General features: G+C 39.3%; 1 protein-coding gene across 5 annotated transcripts in view; it reads right to left on the reverse strand.

The window, feature by feature from the left end:
* The window catches only part of Adgrg6 (adhesion G protein-coupled receptor G6), a 139,541-nt gene that overhangs the window by 22,611 nt on the left and 102,733 nt on the right, over positions 1 to 14,197 (reverse strand). For all 5 annotated transcript variants that reach the window (XM_028861509.2, XM_037200302.1, XM_037200303.1 and 2 more), the window contains 9 exons: positions 13,158 to 13,300; positions 10,795 to 10,906; positions 9,756 to 9,811; positions 9,065 to 9,275; positions 7,578 to 7,749; positions 5,946 to 6,086; positions 3,604 to 3,723; positions 1,996 to 2,041; positions 430 to 536 (listed from right to left, as the gene is read on the reverse strand). In XM_028861509.2, coding sequence (XP_028717342.1) covers positions 430 to 536; positions 1,996 to 2,041; positions 3,604 to 3,723; positions 5,946 to 6,086; positions 7,578 to 7,749; positions 9,065 to 9,275; positions 9,756 to 9,811; positions 10,795 to 10,906; positions 13,158 to 13,300 — 1,108 coding nt within the window. The remainder of the gene's footprint in view (positions 1 to 429; positions 537 to 1,995; positions 2,042 to 3,603; positions 3,724 to 5,945; positions 6,087 to 7,577; positions 7,750 to 9,064; positions 9,276 to 9,755; positions 9,812 to 10,794; positions 10,907 to 13,157; positions 13,301 to 14,197) is intronic.

The following is a 14,197-nucleotide window of genomic DNA, read 5'->3' on the forward strand; positions in this document are numbered from 1 at the left end:
AGGGGTTCATGAGGACTTTTTTGTGTTGTTGTTCTGAAATTATTTCTCATTACTGTTAATGCAACAAGGAAAATAAGATGGAAAATAAGATAGAGTTCTTTTTTTTTTTTTTTTTTTTTTTTTTTGAGACAGGGTTTCTCTGTGTAGCTTTGTGCCTCTCCTGGAACTCACTTGGTAGCCCAGGCTGGCCTCGAACTCACAGAGATCCACCTGGCTCTGCCGATAGAGTTCTTTTGTATGATGCTGTCACTTGATGTAAATACATGACTTCTGCTAAGTGGATGCTTCTTTAAGACTCAAGGTCTTGGGTACAAATTGATTAGGAAACAATTTCTAAGACATATAATCTTTAAAAAGTTGGGTTCATACAAAAGAAGTGTGTCTTCTAAAATTATAATGTGTCAAAATGAGCCAAGAAACTCCCCTTACCATGAGGACTCCAAAGTGAGTAAAGTGGCTACACAGGCAGATGGTCTCACCAGCATCTGAATCTGAGTGGGCAACACATCCTGAGGTGTTCCATCCTCCAAAACTTTCTGCAGGAAGAAACAACAAGTAAAGAACAGCAGCAGCTCAGTATCCTCTGCAAGGGACACGTCCTTCTGCCTCAAAGAGCTATTCTGTAATATGGGCATCATTCTTGTAGCAACCAAGATGTAGAATGATTTAGACTCCCGGAATCCTTGAACGATCTTTCAGAATCACCCAGACAGTGGTTTCAAACTGTGTAATATAGAATTGCCTCAGAGTTTCTGAAGATGCTCAAATTGAATTTTTTACAAAGTTTGAAATCAACTTCCATAAAAACTAAGACTCCTTATCAAATGTTATGTGCTAATAAGCTCTCTGATGACCAACACATTTTTCCTCTCGAGGATCAGGTTAACTTTTTGTGAAGACGTATGAGGAAAGGAGGTCAGCTTTCTTAGAACATTCTGTGATGTACACAATGGTCATTATGAAGACAAGGGCAAATGGCTTGAACACACCTTACCTGACTTTTTTGGCATTGTATTTGTCCATTTATTTTAATATGTGTAGGCACAAGATAATACTTTTGACCAAGTATACAAGTCAACCAGGATCTCAAAAAGTATGCAACTAAAACACATCAACTAAACTATCTGTAATAAGAACTGACAAGAAGAGATTTAGGGACCACTGAACTGCATTTTTCATAGGCAAAGTAGCCAATATGTAGGTGGAGTTTTCTTGTCCCAACCATCTGCTCCCAAATAACCAATAAGGAGACTTAAGATTACTTATAAATGTTCGGTCAATAGCTCAGGCTTATTACTAACAAGCTCTTACATTTTAAGCTAACCCATATTACTTACTTACTCTTGCGACATGACAATACCTTTATCAGCATGGAACGAGAATGGCTTTAGTAGCAACACGGCATTGAGGAATTCATAGGGAAAAGGACTCTTTAGGATGAACACATGAGGCTTCCTTTTGTACATCCTCTTATTTATTTCTATACTCTCTATCTGGTGATTTCTTGATTCCTTACACGTTCCTCCCTGTTTTGATTGCTCAATGTCATTTTGGAGGTCATTTTTTCTTCAAGTAATCTGTGTTCTTTATAATCGCTCCTACATTCACCTTCCCTTGGTAGGCTCTTTCACCCACCTCATAATTTTTATGCCTTGTGAATGTCAAATTATCTCATCAGATATATAATGGAATGAGCTTGAGCCTATGTTCAACTGAAAGTGGCTGTAATAAAAATATATGCCACATTGTACAAATACCTGAAATGGAAGTGGTTGACTTATTCAAACTATGGGTCAAATACATTTTTTTTTTGCAGTGACAAACATTATTTTAAAAGTGAGAATTGATTTCCAAAGCTATCTAAACCATACTTTGAAGCTCAGTCGCCTTTAAGTTGTGGTGTGAGATGAAATGGGGGTGGGGGCACTGGGAATGCTTGACCACACTTGAAATTCTGTTAATCTACATTAAATCCCCCAGTATTTTACAACTTACTATTTTTGTTCAGATCCCAGAAGGCACAGATGGGACGATACACTTCCTGTATTAACATAAGAATAAACACGCAAAATTGCATTTTAAACTGTTTAAAAGTCACAACTGAAATGTGATGAGAGAATGAATATGTCAAGGGCTTCATAAAGTTACTGATCAGTACCAGACATGTCAGTACCACCTAAGAAGGTCAGCAGCCTAGATGAACCTCCTCTCCTAGAGACTTCAAATGAAAATCAGCAAGAATGCCCGGGAAGAATTATATTCACTTTTTTTTTTTTGCAAGACATCACTCCCTATTCCATTGTAAAAGTAAAATGCTGGAACTACTATCATTCTTCAAGTCTAGCAAAGATTTTTATAACTTAATATTCATAACATCTTCAAAACTCTCTATACGCCTAAATTCAGGGCCTCAAGAGACAGTCGTATGCCCATAGCCAGATTACATTATTCACAAAAAGTAGACAAAATAGAAGCAACCCAAGTGAGCATCAATGGATAAACGGAGAAAATCTGTTATGTTCCCACAATGGAATATCAACCAGCCCTTTAAGAAAGGGCATTTGCTACCACACAGATGGATCCTGGAGATTTTCTGCTGAATAAAATAAGTCACTTCTGAAGAACAGTTACTGTCTGGTTCTCTGAGGTGATTGTTAGAATCAAATTAGTACTACAAGAAGATATAATGAATGGAGGTTGCAAGAGATTTCCGGAAGGTAAGAACAGAGAATTGATGTTTAATGGGGGCAGAGTTTCAATTTGAAAAGATGAACAACAGCAAAAAAAAAAAAAAACCCAACAAAAAACTAGTGGAGATAGGTGGTATATCTGTTGACAAAAATGCAAGGAAGCTATATATCTAAAAATGGTAAGTCCTGCTAAGTGTATTTCACTATGGGCCATAAACCAAAGTCTTCCTTTATGGATGCTGAAGCAAACGAGACTAAAGATGAACAAAGAGATCTCTGAGGGTTCATCACAATGGTGAGTAGATTTTTCAGTGTTTCAACTCCAGTCCTCAGCCCTTACCAGCCTGCTCACTTCCTGCCTGACTATTGTGAGAACATGAACCGGAAGTTCTACAAAAGTGAGAAAACTTGCTTGTGAGCTTCAGGGGAGAGTATGAACACCCATCTCCTTGTAGCACATAACTGGATGGCAGAGAGGGTCCTGAGGTAAGAATGCTAACACGTGGCTAATCTTAAGCTACTGCGCATCTCTCAAAGAACAAGTCTACTCTCTGTTGCTCCTCAAGCTTTCTCAGCTGCAATTATCATTGACTTTAAAATCATAAAGAGGCAGTCACAACCCCTGATCAAAAATTGTGCCTGCATCCCTGTATCTGAAGATGCTCAAGTCCTGTCTTAAAAACAGTAGCCCTCTTGGTTACTTCCATTCTCTTCTGATTCTTGGGTACCAGGTAGGACCAACCCACCGGTGGCTGCTGCCAATCATTGTGCCTATACACTGCTCCTAGCCTGATCAGCACATCTCCTTTGTCGAGGGTGGAGGTTGCCCCTGATAAAATGTGTTGGTTACTCTTTATTTTGTACAGTTCTGAGACAGTGTGTACTCTTCAACCACTCTCTGGCATCTTCTTACCTGAGTTCTGGTATGTTTGATTTTGATTTGAACTGGATCTTTCAGATTTTGGATAGTAATGTTTCCAATGCTGCAAGCCATCACATAACTCACTAGGATTTTTCTTTGAGATCCAACATCCTTTTAAAGAAAAGAACAAATCGCGTGCATTAGTCATAAGTACACACTTTTGGGCTCCAAAATAAGCAAACCGTCAGCAACTTTTACACTTAAGATGTTCAATTCTAGAACATCCTGTTTATAACTTCCAATCGCTGGCTTTCCTGAAGGGTCTATGCTATTTCCCTTATTATAATAAATATATTGAGGGGACAGCACGAACCAGTGTTATAAGGGAATGTTCATACTCCATTCTCCATCACTATGATTGATGTCAGCCAATTGACAACTGAAACAATTAGAACTCATAAATCATGCAAACTCATAAAAAGCTGTGAAACAATTAGATCATTTCCTGACTCTAGAAAACAGATGAAGTTATTTACATTTTAAAAATTAAGGAGCAATTCATCATTCACACCCATGCCAACAGCCTGACATGTTTACCAGCTTAAACCTAAATGTAATTCTATTGGATTGAAGTCCCACCCAGAACTTCTGCCTTCTATTCTTTTGGACTTGACAGCAGCTGCAGATTTTGCACAGAATTAGGTGGCCAGAAATGTTCCTGAGACTGTGTGGCCAATGACTTAGAGCGCTAGCTTGTCTTTCTAACAAGTTCTCTGGGTTTCTCTATCATCTGGGTTTCTTGTCAAACCATGAATTGCTCTATATCACAGTTTAGAAGTCAGTTGTATTAAAATTATTATAAAGTCTCTTAAGTTCCTATAATTCGAAAATATAGCATTTGATTAATTTTGTATGGTTGTTATTATCAATACAGTTGACTTGAATTGGAGAGAACCATCGCTTATTAAAAATTCCCCTATCTTCTCTAATGTATGGGGAGAAAGACCACAGTATCTTTACTGGTTTTTGTTTGCTTATTTTTTACTTTTCTGTAAGTTTACTTTTAAAAATAAAAAAATGTACTACCATAGTAGCTTACAACATATACATATATGAAAGGAATCTAAATGGAGTCACAAAATAATAGGGAAGACAAAACTCCAATTAGACATTTAACGCCACCAGGTAAAAATCTCCAGTTCTAGGAACTGAGTGAGTCATTAGTCAAAGGGACCCCTTGGAAACTCCAAGCACCACAGGCTACTGTCAAGTCTATTGATTGCTCTCCAAAAGCTGATGGTCAGGCCCTATTGCTGAAGACAACACATATCTCATCAAGCATGGAGAAGTCAAGCTGGTCCCTAACTCAAAGCTTGTATAAAAGTCTAACTTTCATTTGTATTATACATGAATATTTTACAAAGCCTGTTCCTAAAACATTTGTAGATAACATTTTTTAAGTTTTGAAGTTATAGTTCACCATATTCATCCCCTTTGTCATCTATCAATCAATCCATTTATCCATCCATCCATCCATCCATCCACTATCTCTCTCATTATAACTCTCTATCTTTTTTATCTCTCTCTCCTTTTCTTTCCCCTCTCTTCCAAGTGCTGGGATTATAGAAGTGTGACAACAGGCCCAGCAATTTTCTTTTCTTATAACTGAGTGATTCATATGGTCATATGAGAAACATTCCCATGGTCCCAAGACACAAAATGCTCTCCTGCACAGGGCACACAGCTAGACAAACACTGCTATCTTGAATTTAACTGGTAACTCTTCATTTGAGGAAAGGGTCCAGCAAAATGCTCTAGACAGGGCTGTCCTCATAAAGGCAACCAAGGGTCATTCATGTTTTCTGGCAGTGGACCATCTTAGTATTTGAGCTGATGCCAATAAAAATGATAATATGTGCTCAGCACAATGCCACCGTACTCGGCGGATATGAGAATGCCAAAGGTCATTTGAAATACTAATGGGAAAAATGATTAAAGCCAAGAATGCTGCTCATTATGTAAAAGGTGCTTCCTGCTGAGTTAAAACAAATCCTTTCCTTTGGTGCACAAATGCTTAACTCTAGAGGTCTCAAGGGCTGGAGAACAAAAGGATTAACAAACAATAAATAGTAGCATCATAACTAATTCAGTTTCTCATTATATAATACAAGTCTTAGCCTGACATTTATTTTTAAAACTCAAGTAAGTAAATACTGTTAGAAGGGATGTTATTTAAAATAGCATATTTTAACATTTACATTATTTTTTAATTTTGAAAATATAGTAGATTCATTTTTATGTAATTGCTGGTGTATTTCAAAAGAGTCTGAAAATTTTAGCCTTTGAACAAAGACACTTCATTAGAAATTGGGAAAAAGTTAATGAGTTCTCACCTGGAAAAGTCCTGTTTTGTTGAAGAAAGTAAACTGTGCTCTTCTGACTAATGCAGAATCTTCTTGACTTAAATTCTCAAGCAAGTTTGGAGGCAAAATCACAGATGCCAAAGGATCTGCCTGTCCATTCTCAAAGTCCATCTGCCATACACAAATATGTCAGTAGAAAAATCATCATGAGGGCCATAGGAAGATAGTCTCCAGGTGGAGTTAGATGCGATAACATCTGAAAGGACCATATTAGCCAGAACCAGGGCTGCCCTTGACATTCACAGAAGTCTGGAATTCCTGGATAAGTCCCTTCACACAAGAATACCTTGATTTTTAGAGCACACTGACAATTCTAGAGACCAATTAACAGTTTCATCAAGGAGGGCGGGACTTAAAGGTGTCAGATTTTGATGTTTTCTCCATACACCTCATGAGAAAGCAGTGACTATGGGTGTAGGCATACTTGTTGAACAGCAAAGGTCAGTCCCCTCTGCAAAGGGCAACAGCTGCTTTTGTTGTATTTTGACATCATGGCCTCCATTTGAAATGAGACAAGCAGAGTGACACACTTCGAATGGAGGAATTACACAGTATGCCTCAACCTTGATTGACAACCCCCTCCCCATTCCCTGGCTAATTTATGGACTACAGACTGAAAAAACAGCCAGTACTAGGAACACCCTCAGATACATTTTTTCTTGAAACTATAACTCAGGGCATAGAGATTTCCTATACATAATGTGAAACTGGGACCAATGGAGCTCACACTGTTTAAATATGGAGACCCCCTAATGCCCCCCACCCAATCCCCTAAAGAGAACAAATGTCTCGGTTGTATCTCATGACTAGACCTTTTCTGTTTTCAATGTGATCTACTTGGAGAGCTGAAAAAGAAACAAGCTCTGTTCCACAGGTACTTTCCCAGGCCAGGGATGGTGCTGTATTCATTGTGTTTTCGCTGCTTGCTAACAGTGCCAGGAACATAGCAGAAACTTGAAATGACTGGATAAACTGTGACTTTAACATAGTCAAGAGGATTAGGAGAGCCCCAGATGACTCGTCCAGCCTCATCTGCTGCCTGCTACTGCCCAGCCTCTACATGGTGGCTCTGTACCACACAAACCTCAGATCAGCAGTGTCAGCCATATCTGAGCACGTGATTAAGCTGGGCATGTCAGGGCCCTATATAGAACCTGTCATCTTAGGGGCTCTGAGGGCAAGGCCCAGAATTGTTCTTGACATGTCTTCCCTGGGACACTGAACTCCATTTTTAGAAGCAGTGGCATGGAGACAGCTTCTCCCTTGTCTCTTCCCACGTGAAGTTCTTTAGGAAGACTTTTCTCTCTTTCAACTGGATCCCAAACCATACTTCCAGTATGGTGGTCTCTACCCATGTGCTAGCATCTAGCTTTATCTCCCCTCCTTTAGAGGGTACCATTCATCATACGGGCTATGAACCATATACCCTCTACACGTCTACTTTTCCTATGGATGTGGATGTCATTGTAGCCAATGTTCAGTCAGATCTGTCTACCATCTCCTGGGTCAAGACTTCCTTGAGGTATCTAATATTAAAAAAACAGTAAGTTTGTTCTCTGTGTCAGTAATTAGTTTAAAGGAAAACAAACACGGGTTTGTTACCTGGAAATAGGATTCATTATTGCTTGGAAGGCCAATGCTAAAATTTGAAGGTGCATCTGTCCCTGGCATCAGGGATGATACTCCGAGAGCCAAATTCTGTGTCGCAATATTCACGCGTGGTGTGCTATTCAGGTCTATTTTGAAGGCTAGCTCATCAATTGTTTTTAGAGCTCTAAAGGAACGAAAACGACATCACTGTTAAATTTACACCGTGTATTAGGCACTTGCCACATGACAAAATACTAATAAAAAAATATGATCTTTCAGTCCTCCGATCTTAGAACACACAGCCAGAAAACCATCCTGAACCCCAGTGCTATCAGCTAAAACACAAAAATCACAGTAATTAGTTGATGCATCTTCAAGAACTATACCTACTTAAGCAAAAATCAGCAACTAAGTTGTCAGAAACTTTGTTTTCCAGTAAACTGTTTGAGAAGCCAGAAGATACTACTGTAAAGGTGTTTGCAGTTAATGTGATAGAGATAAAATAACCTAGAGAATATGTTTAACAAATACATTTTGTCAAAGAAATATTATTTAAAGAAAGTAAAGAGAAGAAATTAAAGACCCTACTATCAAGTACAATAATAAAATATAAAGTAATGCAGTCCTACCTACCCTAGGCATTTTGTTTTGTTTTGTTTTTCTTTGGTTTTTCGAGACAGGGTTTCTCTGTGTAGCTTTGTGCCTTTCCTGGATCTCACTCTGTAGACCAGGCTGTCCTTGAACTCACAGAGATCCACCTGGCTCTGCCTCCCGAGTGCTGGGATTAAAGGCGTGCGCCACCACCGCCCGGCTTGTTTTGTTTTTCAAGACAGAGTTTCTCTGTGTAGCCCTGGCTGTCCTGGGACTTGCTTTGTAGACCAGACTGGCTCGATCTCAGAGATCTGGCTGTCTCTGCCTCCCAAGTGCTGGGATTAAAAGCTTGTGCCTCCAAGCCCAGCTGGGCATTTTCATTTTAGAAGTTCATATAGCTATAACAATGTATAGAACTTTGTATAGATTTATAAGTGGTCAAGTTATAATAGCCCTGGATAACCAATGTTTTAGAATAAAAAATATATTATGACATACTGGGGCATGCTTTAGTGGGGGGCTATTTATATATACTGCCAGATGAAAACTATAATCGCTTTGTAAACTATACTTTTGAAATAGTTAGAGAGCTTTAAAGTTTACTTTGTAAATGACCTTGGGGGCCAGGCGTTGGTGGCGCATGCCTTTAATCCCAGCACTCGGGAGGCAGAGCCAGGTGGATCTCTGTGAGTTCAAGGCCAGCCTGGGCTACCAAGTGAGCTCCAGGAAAGGCGCAAAGCTACACAGAGAAACCCTGTCTCAAAAAAAAAAAAAAAAAAAAAATGACCTTGGGGAATAGCCCTGCATCTTCTAGAGTTGTGAACCCTAGAGTTTGGGCACACAGTATTCAGAGAGGGAGTGGTGCTCTCACGACCCATGGACACACTTTAACACTCAGTTATACTTACTCTGAAGACGACTCCCGTAAATCACTATCAGAACTGCTTAAGATATTAGAGAATATATTCATTAGAGTGGAGCCAAGTGCTATATCAATGTTTTCTTCTTTGTTCACGATCTTTTTGACCTGTTCTACGATGTTGCTAATATTGGCTGAGGTTAGATTCTGCCCATCGCCAGTTAAATTTAATATCGCATTGGCCATTTCACTTGACTGTCCTAAAGAGAGGGAAAGAGACAGATGTTGTGAGTAGTTTATTATACAACTGCAAGAAGTGGGATTCCCATGCATACCCCACACCCATCATTATTAGGTAATGTTTCTTTACACACAGTGACAGATTTAAGTCTAATGCAAATGATTCAGAGGGACCAGTGTTTCCTAAAGTACTCAAGTACATGTTTCCTACTTAAAAATAATTCAGAAATATGAAAAACATTGATAGAAATAGCAATTTGCACATTACTTTTAAAACCTCCGTGTAATTTTCTTACCATTGTTATTTCCCTAGGTTATGAATATGACAGAAATTCAAAATGCAGAAAAGTATATTTTCTACCTAAATTATATGAAAGGTTCATTTGCCCAAGTTTTAATATAATGCACAGTGGATCATCACACCTAAAGAGAATAAAAACCTTGATGAGGAGGAGGTTGTTTTACTTTGTCTTTGGGAATGGAAGACACATGGTACTCACTTGAGCAGTTGGAGGCATCAATGGGGCTCCAGTAGGGTGATGTCCCATTAGAAAGGCTGCAATAATTACCAGACAACAAAAAGACATTTAAATATATGGCACCGATGAAATTACAGTTGACAAAAGCAACTCAAATGTTTCAGGATTTGCCTTGCTATCCAGCTAGATTCCCTTTTAAAAGAATACTAAAAATCCTCATTGGAAAACCCATTGGTAGCTTGCACTCTTGAAGGGAAGCACCAGCTGCCTCCTGCATCCTGACCTCATTTACACTGTCAAGTGGCTGCTTTAAGAACTTTACTGGAAAACTCAGAATTTCAATTCCACATAACTCTGGAAAGCAGATTTCAACCCACATTTATGAAAGAGGAAATGCATTTTAGAGAAGCCAAGGAATTTTCCCAAGAACGGGAGCCAGGAAGAGGTAGGGCCCCATTTCAAACTAGAGTCCATAAATCTCCTAGCACTTGTCTTTCCTCCTCACCAAGGGTCAATCAGCTCTTGATGCGGAGTACTCACGCCTCGGCACTTTCTGTTCCTGAATTCCTTCCCAAAGAACTAACTGGGCCCCAGGCAGAGGGTGGAGGACTAGATATACAGGGAGCTTTGGCGGACCCTGGCAACTGTCTCATCAAAGGTTTATTAGGCAAGCAGGGAAATCCTGTGTCTTGGCAGTGTTTGTCAACAGGCTGCCCAACCTGGATTTGGCATTTATTCCCCTTTCGCCAATTCTCTCTTCCCCAAATGGGTAAGAAGTTATGGGGGTTAGGTGCATGGTCTGAGATCAAGTGGACCACAAGCTCCTTTGCGCTGGAGCCACACTTTGGTTTCCAACTTCCTCAATCTTTTCTTGGAGAGAGCTCAATTAACTCACTGCTCAGAGGAAAACAGCCTTGTGGGTAATATTCTTTCCTCATCTATTTCTACCCATGAGTGCGTGATTCCTGCCCGGCTTCTCAAATCAGCACAATGAATGAGTAGTGCTGTGACCTATGTAGTAAGCTTGGATAGGTAGCTTGCAAGTCAAAGAAAGAATTACCATGTCCGCATCATAAAATAGCCAGGCTTGTTTGGACATGGTTGTTTGTAGACAGAAGGGGAGGTGGCTGGCCAGGTAAAGCCCTCTGGATCCTCTAAGGCACTACATATACCTAGGAGAAAAGAAGAGTCAACTTAATTTTATGAAGTTAAAGGTGTAGGATGAAAACTAATGACAACCCTAGGAAATCAGTAACTATTACATATATAATATATATGAGACATATATATCATATATAATATATATGTTACCAAAATATCAGTGTTTTATATTTAGAATTTTTAAAAATTAAGAAAAATAAATATATATTTCAGATCAAAATTATTATATCTTACAATAAAAGGACATAATGTAATATATATTATCACTCATGTAAACCATTACAATATCAGGAAATGAGTGTCATTTGGCGAATAAACGTGATAGGATTTTTGAATTGAGAAAACACCTGAAAATTTCAAAATCTCTGTAAAACAGGGGGCGGGAGGGCAAACCATGCGTGAATAGGTTCATTCCTGAGTTGCAAGCACATTTTATGGAAGGTTTTCTAGCTCTTCTCGTACTGGACGCTCTTTACAGGCTGACCGGAAAAGAAAAACCGGGGAAGCTCCCCGAGGTCAGCCCTGTCTTTCTTTCTGTCTTTGTTCTCAACCTGTTCCACTTGCTGTGTGAAAACACTTAGGCTAACTGACTATAATGGCAGAAATGATTCCGATTTTACCTTTTGAAAACGCCCAAGTCACAGTAAGCTAGCAACAACTACAATAAAACCTTCTTAAGTACTGAGAAAACAGCGAGCTACTGGTCTTTCTGAGAACCAGTGTTGTAGGCCCCCACTGAAAACTCAAATGACTTTTCCAACCTGCCCTTTGAATTTGAGAGCTTTTAAGCTTTCGTTTTCAAATACCACAAACCTTTCTTCACAGAGTCACTTCTAGAGAAACAACATAAAACAATATCAAATAAGTAGTGTAAATTAAATCTCCATGTATGCACAGAAGGCTGTCCTAAGATTTTCCAGCCTTTGAGGGCAGATGGGGTTGGTACCTTGGGGTTGTGTGGTCAGATCTTGCCTGCCATTGGTCACACTGCTTCTTTGTAGAGACTCTGGTGTATTAAATGGGAGCCCTTGCTCCTCTCTAGAAGCCCTGCCTGTGAGGAATCAAATACTTTGCAAAGCCCCAGATACTGTTTAATAGGAGTTGTCGCTACTGTGGCTGCCGTTTATACTTATCTGCCTCTCTGAGGCTCTCATTAACTCTGCATGTTGACACAGTAGATAGAGATGAGCAGATGTTCACAGAAGTGGGGATTCATCACACTTGCGTCTGGTCTTGGCCCACATTCCCACCTCAGCTTCCTTAGTGTGCTTGAGGCAAAGCAGCAAAATCTTTTGTCCCAATTCCTACTAAAGCCCCTAGTGAGACTCTAACTTTATTCACAGAATGACATCAGAACAATTACTTTCATTGTGCATAGTTTCAAACATTTGCTTGTAAAAATATCCCCATGAAGATTCATCCAGTCATTCATTCAACAAGTACTCAAGTGCTGGAGCTAAGCATTTAAAGAGAATAAGATGCCACCTCATGCTGAAGATCAAACTACTTAGAGAAAACATGCATAAGAATGCAGAGAAGTCCAAGGAAAGACTATAGTCTTCCAAGGTATGTGAAGCTCAAGGTAGCTAAACACGAAGCAGAGCTCAACAATAGTGACGTGTATTATGTACGACAATGTCAGGCAAGGCCTTAAGGAAGAGGTGGCTTTGTGATAATCATTAAAGACAGGTAGGTGACGGTGAGTAGGCAGTTACAGCAGAGGGTGTGCACACTATCTAGCTATGAAAGAGCATGGGAGCTTGGGAAAGGCTGCACCACATGCATCATGGGAGTCTGGGACATGGCAAGTGTGTTGCTGGGAACTGATTCTCCCTTCAAGATCCGTGGCTTATTCCTGTGAAGCCACTGGCATCATTAATGGGCAAAGAACACAATGAAAAGAGATGTTTTTTCTCATAAGGAACTTCTCTTCATGAGTTATTTCACGAGAGTTCTCGTAAAGGCATCTATGCATTTTTAAATTCTGTAAGTGGAAGCCAATGATGCTCAAGGTTATTCCAGTGTTTCGCTGATTTTAGGATGAGAAAGGATAAATGCAAGCTGCCTGCCTCCTTCGCACCCTTAGATTCAGAGGTGTTGAGCTGATTTTTATGCCATGTTACACATTTTTTAACAATCTGTAATATAGCAAATTCCATCCCTAAAAATATACTTTACGCAGACAAACAGCAAAAGAAGACTATTTGGGCTGTTGCTTGCTTAACCCTGAATACATAAATCCCTTGTACTGAACTCACGTACCCAGCTGCTTCACATCGACTTTGCACAGCCTCATGCCAAGCTCTAGCGATGCATTGTTTCCTAGAATCCTCTCTTTAATCATTGTTCCTTCCAGGTTGTCATTATTGGTGGCATTGTAGACGAGAAGAGCCCACAGAACCAACCTAGGAAAAGATGACAGAGAGAACTATTGTTCCCGGGGTTTCCTTTGGACTGGTTGGTTTTGGTTGGGAGAAATAGAACGTGGACGCCATGACACACGGAGACTGAAAAGATTAACCGAAGCATCCTGCCCTTTCTCTGTGGTACAAATGACAATGTTGACACTGTTTCACCTGGACTGGATTTTTATGAGATAGTTCTTTAGAATTTTACCACAGCATCCCACAGTTTTTTTTTTCCCCAGAAATATTTAAATAATATCAACAGTTCATATGTTATATAATAATATCTATAACATCCATTCAAAAGGGGACATAGTATAGTTAATTCTGTTTTGTTTCTTTTTCGGCAAAACTTAAAATTTCAAAGGGAACAGTTGGTTTGCAGGTTGGACTCTGGAAACTGTTATGTGTTACTATTTACAAATATGGTGCATGCCCCACAGATGGAGCTTTTACAAGTACTTTGTATGGTGAAAATTTGTGAAATAAATACTCAAAATAGACCCAGTTTGGCTAGTAAAACAGTTTTAGAATGTGTGACCCTGAAAATATCTTCATGAGGAAGTACAAATATATATATATATATATATATATATATATATATATATATATATATAAATGTACAGCTGATCCATAATTGTAGCTTTCCTCAATAGTAAAATCTAAAGGTAACTCAGTATCAAGGCAGAAATACATAATGCCATTTTGTCAGGGAAAGGAGATTTTTTTGCTCCTTCTACGAGAGTGCTGCATTTGTATTTTCTCCTCATTCTGAAGAGACATCACAATATTATCCTGATTGGTTGTTATTCCTGTGCCAAAGCAAAGAGGAGGCAGGCAACCTCAAAGCATGGAGGACGGTACAGTCTATCGATGACATTGAGTTGGTAAGAGTAG

Source organism: Peromyscus leucopus, chromosome 8a (assembly GCF_004664715.2).
Source record: "Peromyscus leucopus breed LL Stock chromosome 8a, UCI_PerLeu_2.1, whole genome shotgun sequence".
Taxonomy (NCBI): domain Eukaryota; kingdom Metazoa; phylum Chordata; class Mammalia; order Rodentia; family Cricetidae; genus Peromyscus; species Peromyscus leucopus.